At 43.5% G+C, this 11,475-nt stretch overlaps 1 protein-coding gene across 1 annotated transcript; it reads right to left on the bottom strand.

The window, feature by feature from the left end:
- Positions 5,570–10,213, bottom strand: LOC110262080 (translation initiation factor IF-2-like). The gene is made up of 2 exons (XM_021101118.1): positions 9,081–10,213; positions 5,570–5,878 (listed from the first exon to the last, which is right to left on the bottom strand). Exons 1-2 carry the CDS (start codon positions 9,553–9,555, stop codon positions 5,865–5,867), a joined length of 489 nt encoding a protein of 162 aa, XP_020956777.1. The 5' UTR covers positions 9,556–10,213; the 3' UTR covers positions 5,570–5,864.

The raw sequence follows: 11,475 nt of genomic DNA, 5'->3' as shown, positions 1-11,475 counted from the left end.
CTATTAAAAAATATATAAGTGATGTATTATATACATACTTAACAAAAGCAAGTTCATATCAAACCATAATCCTAAACAAAATCAAAGTCCAAAATACATACAATATTTATAAGTATATATCATATCCCAAAGAGAGAGCTACAAAATAAAGAAAAAAGACAGACCTTATTCATCACCATTGGAAGTGACTATTACACCCTGGAAATGATTATATACAAAGGGAAGAACTAAGCATTTACTCTGCTTTTTAAGTAGAATGTTATTTCAAGGTAACAAAACAGACCTAATTGATGAGGGAAACCTCTTTTTTTTTTTTTTTTTTTTTCCCGCTTTTTTGCCTTTTCTTGAGCCGCTCCAAGGCATATGGAGGTTCCCAGGCCAGGGTTCTAATTGGAGCTGTAGCCACCGGCCTACACCAGAGCCACAGCAACTCGGGATCCGAGCCACGTCTGCAACCCACACCACAGCTCACGGGGCAACGCCAGATGCTTAACCCACTGAGCAAGGCCAGGGATCGAACCCGCAACCTCATGGTTCCTAGTCGGATTCTTTAACCACTGCACCACAACGGGAACTCCCGGAAACCTCTTCTTTACTGAAGACAACCATGTAATAGAAGTTCCTGTTGTGGCTCAGCAGTAATGAAGGATGTGGGTTCAATCCCTGGCCCTACTGAGTGGGTTAAGGATCCAGCATTGCCATAAACTGTGATGTAGCTCGCAGACACAGCTTGGATCCTGCGTTGCTGTGGCTGTGGCACAAGCCAGCAGCTGCAGCTCCAATTTGACCCCTAGCCTGAGAATTTCCATATGCAGCAGGTTCAGCCCTAAAAAGCCAAAAAAAAAAAAAACAAACAAACAAAAAAAAAACTATATAATAGAATCCAAAACTAATTACTATATTGTAAACCATAATTAAATACCTGATCAAGAATCATCAACAATCATAAGGACATCATCAACAATCATAAATGAAGGCTAAAATCATTAGGTGAAAGCATGACAGAGATATACAAGGTGCCAAAGTACCATGCCACAGATTATTTGCTAGATATAAAAAGTCAAACATGACTACAATAAGATGACCTGGTTGTCACCACCTTGGCCTGGTGATCAGATACAGCATCCATATGGTGGGACAACTAAACATTACATGCCTCTAAGTGAAACAATAATGAGTACACAGGATTGCTAAAAGAAATACTCTTCTAAAAAATGTTTAAACTGAATCTGAAACACCTTTAGATCTAACCCCCAGTTTATAGGAAATATAGATGATAGAGGGAAATTATACTACACCATGAAGAAATTATTAGCCATACAAAATGTCAGATGTTCTCAACAGAGCCAACAAATCTGTACTACGGAGAAAGGCAGGTAGGGTGATGACAGGGATGGGTAGGTAAGAGTTCTATAAAGAGATAACCAGATGACATGGGTAGCTTTTGATTAGATTTTATATTTTTTAAAAAATGCAATAAAAGATATTTTTGGAACTAGAGAAATTTGAATACAGTATGAGTATTATATATTAAAGAATTATTGATAATTTTGTTAGGTGTGATAATGATTATATAGGAATATATATAGGAATGATGTGGTTATATAAGAGAATATCCTTTTCTGGAAGATATACATCAAAGACAGTGTGTCTTATGAATTTTTAAAATAGTAAATTTCAAGCTAAATCCTTAAATGAAATTTATCAAAGTCCAAAATGTATACAACACTTATAACATAAATGTATAGTATGCAAAAAAAAAAAAAACTTCATTTGTCACTTTTAAATCATTTAGGAAACTTAACATACATAGAAATATACATATACATAAAGCAAGTATAGCAAAATTAGGAGTTCCCATGTGGCTCAGCAGGAGGCTTAGCAGGATAAGGATCCAGCATTGTCACTGCAGTGGCACAGGTAACTGTTGTGGCACAGGTTCTATCCCTGGCCCAGCAACTTCCACATGCCACTGGTGCAATAACAACAAAAAAGAGTAGCAAAATTATTAATAATTATTAAACCTAGGAGTTGAGTAGGAAAGAAGTGGTTGAGTAGGGGATGGCTAGGGTTTATGTGCAATTAGTCCCACTGGGGCATACAGAGTACCTAGTAAAGTATTCTGCATATAGTTTCTGGAGCCATAGATTCAAATCTATTTTATCAGGAGACCCAGAATTGATATATGATTGTGAAGTTATAATTAAATTTATACTTCTCAGGATTTCTATTTGATTTTCTTTTCTATTTCTGACTCCACCTCTCTTGAGTGAACATTTTCCTTCCCCGCAGGGAAGGAAATTACAACTACCAACCACCACCCAACAAAAAGCTTCCACCCTCTCCTCTCTTCTCTCTAAAAACTCTTAATTCTAGGGAGTTCCCGTCATAGCGCAGCAGAAACAAATCCGACTAGGAACCATGAGGTTGCAGGTTCAATCCCTGGCCCTGCTCAATGGGTTAAGGATCCGGCACTGCCATGAGCTGCGGTATAGGTCACAGAAGTGGCTCAGATCTGGCATTGCTATGGCTGTGGCATAGGCCGGCAGCTGTAGCTCCAATTATACCCCTAGCCTGGGAACCTCCATATGCCCCAGGTATGGCCCTAAAAAGCAAAAAAAAAAAAAAAAAACCTCTTAATTCTGAAGTTCCCATTATGGTTCAGTGGTAATGAATCCAACTAGTATCCATGAGGATACGGGTTTGATCCCTGGCCTCGCTCTTGCCGTGAGCTGTGGCATACATAGGGTGGCAGATGCAGCTCTGATTTGACCCCTAGCCTGGGAACATCCATATGCCACATGTGCAGCCCTAAGAAGCAAAAAAAAAACAAAAAACAAAAACTTCTAATTCTAAAAAGTTCAAATTCCTGTACTGGCAAAACTGTTTGAAAGCTGATTTCTCAATGTACCCTGAATTGATAACAATGAAGAGAATTCTTCACTCAGACTATCTAAACTCCTATTATTTCCTAGACAGTTTCTTTTTCTTAAAATAAAAATAGTTTACATCTGTTGTTTCAACTTCCCACTTTCTGTTGACTTCTTCATCCAACACAATCTGCCCTCCATATCTACTGGGTTTTTTCTGCCCACTCTTTCTCAGACTCTTTTATTGACGCCTTTTCTTCTGCTCACTCCTTCAGTGTCACTGCTACCTTGGGTTCTGTTCCCAACCTTCTGCTCCACTAGCTTTTTCTAGTCCATCCCAACCCATGGCTTCAATACCTCTGGCTCTAGCCAAGAATTCTCTCCCAAACTCCAATAGAGTTAACTGCCCAACAGACATATCCACTTGGGTATTACTTCAAGCCCGAGAGTTCCAGCTCAAAATGCTTCAGCGACTCCATAGCTTTCAAGATCAGGCTCAAACTCCTTGGTAAAGCATTCAAGGACCTCTATGCTCTGGCCCCTTACCTACCCTTACCCTTCTCTTCCTCTATCTCTTCTCAAGTACTCTCCACTCTTCCTGTGTCTAATTATTTATCTCCCACACAAAGTAGGCCATTTCCCATCTTTGCGCCTCACATGTGCTCTCCCTAAAAGTCCCTCTACACTATCCCATCAAACCATATTTCTTAGCTTAATTAACTTTCTTTCAGGAAAGTTTCCCACTATCCTAAAGTCTGATTTACACACAGCTTCTACTGCATCCTAGATACACCTCTATCAAAACACCTTTGTATTTATTTGTATACTAGTCCATAGGCATCCCACAGATAACGTGTTCCTATTTAGCAAACAAGCGCTTAATAAATATTTGTTAAATGCCAGCATGAACCAAAAAGCCAACCTAGTTCTTTAAAATATTGGACTTACCATGTCAATACCTGGAATACTCAGGTCCATAATACAGGGCATCACTTTCCCATTAAGTAAAATATCTAGGAAAATAAATGTAAAATCAGAAGGGTGGGTGAGAATTAGAATGGATATTCTTTGTGTCTGCCCAGGACTCCTTCTCCTCCCCTACTCCACCAGGGGTCTGATTTCTGCTACCAGACCCCTGGCCATGTAAGTCAGCACATCACATGATCTAGGCTGAACCAGGCATAGTACCTTATCCCCTCAGCTGGCAGGAATTGGTCAAGGGATAGGCATGTGATGAAATCTATCTAAACAGAGCCTTTGACATGAGGCTCTAAGTAGATAAGCCCGTGCTGCCAAGAACCAGGTACCATCATGCGAAGCAGCATATCCACAGTAGAAGACATGGTGCCAGAGTGCACAGGAAGGATCTACCTCTGGGCAAGTTCCCACGTTCACTCCTTATGGCCATCTCTATCCATTTGATTTTTGTTAAATGGTTATGAATCAGTAACTTTCTCATCCATAGGCTATTTCAAACTGTATCTCTGTTATTTGCAATCCAAAAAGTCCTAATAACCAGAGGAACGGAATAAGATGGAAACTACATTGAAGCTGTAAAAGACCTACTGAGTATGCCCTTCCTACTTAGAAAACTTTCATCGAATGTAATGTCTTTCTCCTCCCTATGAGGTAAACCCCAAAATCACTATTTATTTCCCTTTTAAATACACTCAGTGAAAATTACATCATTTTTTAAGATAGGTGATGTGCCTCTTTCTTTGGTTACACCCTAGCCAGCACATGGTGAGAGGACAACAAGCAATAACAATGAGAATATAGAGCACAAAGGAAACAAGCAGAAGGCTGGCTTCCTAGAAAGGTATCCCCTCTATGGACACCTGGAAGATAAGTATGAGTTAACAAAACCAAAGGGAACTAGGAAGGCATTCCAGACAGAGAAAAGCTTCGGTACTCGGGTCTACCTTTAACAGACTTGGCATCTTGAGGGAGAAATGCAAGAAATGGAGTATGACCAGCATATTGAGAGCAAAGGGAGAAAGTGACAAGAGGATGAAGAGGTAAACAGAAGCCACACCATGGAGATTCTGAAAGCCAAATTAAGAAATTCTGATTTTATCCTGAAGGCAATGAAAAGCCACCAAAAAAAAAAAAAAAAAAAGTTTTTAAGCAGAGGAGCTACAGGTTAAAGGTGTGAGACACATTACTCTAGTTGCGGTGGCGAAAATGGCTTGGAAGCCAAGACTGACAGCAGGGATAACTAACTACTGAGGAGGCTACTGCAGCAATTGAGGTGAGAGATGATGCTAACCATGGAGCAGGATGGTAGCCTTAAGAAGAGAAAAGGGGAGTTCCCATCATGGCGCAGTGGTTAACGAATCCGACTTGAGGTTTCGAGTTCGATCCCTGGCCTTGCTCAGTGGGTTAAGGATCCGGCATTGCGGTGAGCTGTGGTGTAGGTCAAAGATGTGGCTAGGATCCTGCATTGCTGGGGGTGTGGTGTAGGCCAGCGACTACCACTCTGATTAGACCCCTAACCTGGGAACTTCCATATGCCATGGGTGCAGCCCTGAAAAAAAAAAAAAATACAAAAGGAAAGAGAGGAAAAGATGATAGCCCATGTTTCTGCCAAGTTATTATCAGCAGTGCCTACTATTTACTGAATTCTTACCACACATGCATTATCTCATTCAATCATCCCCTATAAAGAAGACAGGGAAAAGCAATTTGTGTCTTTTTTCTTTTTTTTTTTTTTTTTTGCTTTTTGGGGCCACAATCGCAGCATATAGAAGTTCCCAGGGTAGCAGTCGAATCTAATTGACAACTGGAACTCCTGTCATATTTTGGTTTTGAGGTTGGAAGAAGGAAGGTTGATAATGACTATAGTTTGGGATCTGCTCAATTTGAGGTACCTACGGGAGAAAACAAATGAATAAGTCATGAAGATACTTGACATAATGAGTCCAGTTATCAAGAAAGAGCTTTAGGCTGGAGATAAGAGAATTATCAGCATGTAGAAATGAGGCGAAATATTTTTTAAAGTAAAATATCTCCTTTGTTCATGACAATATTTATTTAATACCTACAAACTTACAGCTCTGGGACTAGTGTTGGGGGAAAAAAAGTGAGTAAAAGTCAGTGAAGCTTACAGTTACCACAGAGAGGAGATAGCTCAATTTAGCAACATATTGTATAATAGAAATATACATATATATAGTATAACGGAAATATTACATTAAAGGTTCAGAGGTAATAAAATAAGTAAGTGATAATCTCTGCTGAGGTAAAGAAGGAAAGAACACTACACCAAATACCATCTAAATCTTGAAGAAGGTTAGCAGTAAGGTGAAGAAGACAAGGAGAATAGTGAAGACACTATAAGCAGAAAAAACAATAAATTCAAAGACAAAAGAAAAATTTTTTTAATTTTAAAATTTTAAAATGCTTTAGAACAGAGAAATTAAATATTATTCATGTCAGTCTCCCAAACTCTTTTATTTATTTTCTTTTTTTAGGGCCACACCCACAACGTAAGGAAGTTCCCAGGCTAGGAATCGAGAATCAGAGCTGCAGCCATCAGCTTACCCACAGCCATAGCAACGCAGGATCCAAGGCTCGTCTGTGACCTACACCACAGCTCAACGGCAACGCTGGATCCTTAACCCCTTGAGCAAGGCCAGAGGCCAGGGATCGAACCTGCACCCTCATGGATATTAGTTGGGTTCATTTCCGATTTGCCAAAATGGGAACTTCCTCCCAAATTTAGTGAATAGAGTGGATATATTTAAAAAAAAAAAAAAAAGTTTAAGACACATGGGGGAAATTAACTACTAAACACTAAATCATATGAAACAACATTATGCAACTAAATGGGACAACCACAAAAATCCAACAAATGATAAAAAATTATTATTAAAAGTCAAGAGTTGATATAATCCTAATGACATTTGGCTTACTCATTTTCTGCCATGGTAAATACTGAAAGAAAGCTCAATCTCTTCTTTAATTCCTAATAAAACTACCAAGGCCATCTAATAATGCAATCTGTTAAAGTTTAATGTTTCACCTGACAAACTTGAGATTCTTCCCAAGATTTACAATGTGAATTTGCATATAAAAAGCTGAATGGGGGAGTTCCCTTGTGGTGCTGAAATGAATCCAACTAGTAACCATGAGGTTTCAGGTTCGATCCAGGGCCTCACTCAGTGGGTTAAGGATCTGGAGTTGCCTTAAGCTGTGGTGTAGGTCACAGACACGCTTGGATCCCACGTTGCTATGGCTGTGACATAGGCTGGCAGCTGTGGCTCCAATTAGATCCCTAGCCTGGGAACCTCCATATTCCGCAGGTGCAGCCCTAAAAAGCAAAAATAAATAAATAAATAAAAAGCTGAATGGAAGGAGTGAAAAAATGGTGGCTATTTTCTAAAACTTACGTTGACTAATACGTGGTTACTGCTTTGCATATCAAAAGACATGCATCACCATAGACAATCATGAATAAAAGGGAGATTTTAGAAGAAAAATTTTCAATAGCACTTAAAAAACATGCACCTACACTGATCATATTTATTTAGCCTCTATTGTGTGCAGATATGATGCCTAATTTAATACAGGAAAAAAAATTTCTTTACCATTAACTTAAGCCCATTTTTTTCTATTTAGTCCACTGCTTGGTCCTCTTTGCCTTTCACAACAACTAAAGTCAACAGGTGCACAAATTGACATTCATAAGTACTAAACGCTGATTTGACCTAGGTTTTATTTTATACCTTAGTCTTTTCTCATGAACTAAAATGTAGCATCTTTGTAGAAAAGCAGCCATTTCTTTCCTGTTCTTTTCATCACCACCACCACTGCAGCCCCCCATCCTCACTCAGCCACTTGAATAATAAAGGCTCTGGCATAGGAAAAAAAATTGATTTAATTCCTAACCTTTAAAAACAGACAATGTAAGATAACTGAACCATGCTGATAATCAAAACACATGATGTTTACATTTCTTAAAGCGTTTAAGAATTCTTTCATTGAAAATTGAAGGATGAGGGCTGAGTTACGAGAGAACTGGGTGTTTCAGAGACAAACAATGGAAATAATAAAAACAGTAAGAAAAGGCTGCTGTGGAGATGAAAAGAATTTTTAAGTGAGGGAAAGAGGCAGCTGCAAATCAGTCATTGTTTTCTGAGAAGCCAGGTTCATCTCCAGGATTTTCTTCTCTGAGCTCAACCAATCCCCACCTTTTCTGAGTTAACCAGTCTCCAGGCAAGCAGCGCTTCTTGATTGGCTTAAAGATGTCGAGTAGAAAAACCAGCCAATCCTGCCTTCAAGTCAGAACTGTGCTATGGAGACATTACAACCACTGCATGGCGAGAATGTGTACAAACCTGTCCGTGCCACAAATATCAGATCCTAGTTCTAGAGACTGTTGCCGAAAGGAAGATTCTTTAAAGCCAACACTGAGCGTGATCTACACTTTTTTAAATAATTACTCTAGCTCTCTTTATAAGAGAGGACCCCCCCCCAAAAAAAGACACGTTTTAACCAAAAGAGCTTAAGGAATAAACTGCCCCGGGTCAGATGACTCACTCTATCGAAGGATTTCCAAATGGACCTCTCTCGGAGAGGGTCCGGATCTCAGCAGGGCTCAAAGCGAGGATCAAAGTTGCCGTGGGGGAGGGGGGGGGAACGAGGATCAAAAGGGCACAGACCCCAGGAACCGTGAATGCCTCCCAGCAGTTTCCAAAATCGAAACGTGCGATGTGAAAGGTTGTGTTTGGATTTCGAGAAGTGAGTAAATAAACGGCCCTGCAAGGACTACGTGCTCGGGAGGGTGGCCCGAAGTTGCAATAAGGCTCCGCCTGGGAAAAGCTCCGGCGCTCGGAGGGCCGCGAGGTCAAGTCCCCGCGGGAATCGACAGGGAGGCCCCCGGGGGGCGAGAGGGGTGTGTCAAGGGCCTGGAGGCCCGCCAGGGACTAGGAGGCAGGGGAGGCGACCGCGGCCCCCGCCTTCGCCCGACCTCGGGCAGCACGCCAGGGCCCGCCTCTCGCCGACGCCTCACTCCCCTTCCGTCCGGGCGGCCGGGCCCGCGGGCCGGACTGGAGGCGGCCCGAGCCGGCCTCCCACGTTCGGGGACTGAGGTTTCGGTCGCAGCGCCGCCCGCTGCTGCCTCAGGCCCTCCGCTCCGGTTCGGGGACCCCGGGATCCTTTCCCTCCCGGACCCTCTCCCCGGCCCTGCCTCCCACCCGCTGCCTTTACCTGCTCCAGGAGCGGGCGGAGGGCGTCGAGGCCGGGGCCGCGTCGTCGAGTGTGCGACGCGGCGCCGCGGGTCCGCAGCCCTTTCCCGCCGCCGCCACTGCGCTCTCCGGCGCGGTGCAGGGCTGGCGAGCAGCGACGGCCGCGGGGGGGAGACGCGCGGCGAGTGCCGGGCGGGGAGACACTGCCGCTCTTCGTCCGGTCGGGGAAGAGCAGCCTCACAGCAGCCAGCCGCGAGGGGGCGGGTGGGCGGCCGAATGGGGAGGGGTCTCGGGGAACAGGGAATGGCTGCCACGTCGCCCAGGTGGATCGCCGCCCTCCGCCTCCCCCACCCCCGCTGGCTCCCCGCCGCGACCTCTGGTGCGTCCCCGAGGTCTGCTTGGGCGTCTCGGCCGGCCCGGGCGACCCCTGCCCGCCGGCGCTCCCGCCTTTCCCGCTCCCTAGCGAGCGAGTCCTGGCCTGGCCGGTTCTGCCGCATCGGACCGGTCTTCCCGCCACCCCGCACCTCCGCCAAGAAAGCTCGCCCGAAAGCCTGACGTCTTTTCCCCCTTCCCTTGTCCTGGGGTCACATGGAGGAGCAAGCCCTTTTCAATGGGTCGGAGTTTCGGGAAGGCGGGAGCCGTTTTGAGCTGGTGAACGTAGCACTAAGGGGCCCGAAATTTCTGCGGAAATAAGTGGCGCGGTCGACCACAGCCGTTTCTAAACCTCGCCACTCTCTCAAGCCCCAAAGGCAAAACAGCAACACAAGGTCGTACTCGCTGGTCTAGGCGGGGGAGGAAATGAGAGCGGGGCGGGCCCGCCTGCGCGCGGGTCCCGGCAGCAAGTTGGGAGGGACCGCGGGACGAACCAGGCGGCCTCGGCGTGGCCTAACCGGACTGTTGAGTCGGGAGGTGCAAGGCCACGGCGACTGTAGGCGCGCGAACCCCGCCCCCGCGCGCGCCGCGCTGCCCACCGAAGGTTTCCGGGAGCGCGGCCCGCTGCCCCTCTGCGCGCTCGGGCGGCAGCCTCGGAGCCGAGAGACAAAGGGGTCGGCTGCGGCCCGGACCAGCACTGCCCGGCCCCCGCTGGCGCTGCCAACGCGCGGTCTGAACACGCTGGCAGAAGCACAAAACGAGTGCATGTTTGCAACGTAGAACCGCAGGCGCTGGCCTTTGCCCTGCTTAGAGCTTCAGTTTTCAGGTGCCAAAAAAAGCAAAGATGTTTTCCTCCCTTTTACGATCGCTGTGTTATTAGACCGTGCCCCAAGTCTGCTCCTTTTTTTCTTCCTCCTAAACCCTGCTTTCCTGGGTTTGTTTCTTCTCTGTTCTGACGTGAAATGTTCAGTGTTTTCAGGTACACGAATTTTTCACCCTTGCTTACTGGTGGTGGTGATTACGCTTATTCGTTTTTTCCTCCCTCGGTTCCCTCCCTTTGCAATTACTTTTTATTCCACCATCAGTGTTTTTTCGTAGAGAAAAGAATAAGCCCCTGACAGAGTAATCCTTTGCATCGAAGAATCTCTGTTCATGTTGCTATGGTAATCGCTTTAAACAGAGTGTAAATTTGGGGAAATGCAAGTGAATTTTTATCTTCATATAAGTCCAATTGGAACACCGACTCACGAAAACATTGTAGTGGTTTTTTTCAGAAATCAGAAATATTTAATAGGAAAGGTAACTTTTCTAATGAAACCAACCATACAACTTTTTGTATTTTTAAAAGTCCCTTGAGCCCCTGTTAAGAAATTACAACACAGACATCTCTATTAATACTTTCAGTAACTTGGAAACAGCAAAAATTTTAACAAAGTACTCAGAATCTCAAGATTTAAGTAGCTATTGCTGAGAACCTAACATTATCTCTGCCTTTGAACAACCATTAAAAGTGACTAATAAAGTGATATATGCCACTTTAGGAATGAAAGAACCCTAGTAATTATAAACTTCAAACAAATCTAGCAAGTTAATATTGAGTTTGTTCATATGAAATGTGTTCACCATAATAATAAAAACTGGCAATTAAATTGTTGATTTTTCCATTAATCACATCTTAGGTCTGAACAATAAGAAGAAAATATTCTTAACATTGGAAATATATTTCAAGCCAGCAAGATATAAACCAGGCTGAATATTTAAAGGGAAAAAAAATGTTTGCTTACTATGCCAATAAAAGAAAAACATCTGAAAGTTTTGAAAGTTAGACTCAAATGAAGAACAAAGCAATCTTTACTCAGCATTCACAGGGCCAGCCTTCCTTTGTGAATATTTACAAAGATTTCCTTCTTCCTTATTGGTTTAAATTCTAAGCCAATAGGAAAAGAACACATCTTTTAAAGAATGAGACATAGGCATTAGGTTAAAACACTGGATAAATGGATTGTTTATCAGGCTCATTCTCATTTGAGTTCATGTATCTTTTA

Source organism: Sus scrofa, chromosome 8 (assembly GCF_000003025.6).
Source record: "Sus scrofa isolate TJ Tabasco breed Duroc chromosome 8, Sscrofa11.1, whole genome shotgun sequence".
Taxonomy (NCBI): domain Eukaryota; kingdom Metazoa; phylum Chordata; class Mammalia; order Artiodactyla; family Suidae; genus Sus; species Sus scrofa.
This window is presented reverse-complemented; position numbering and strand designations above follow the sequence as displayed.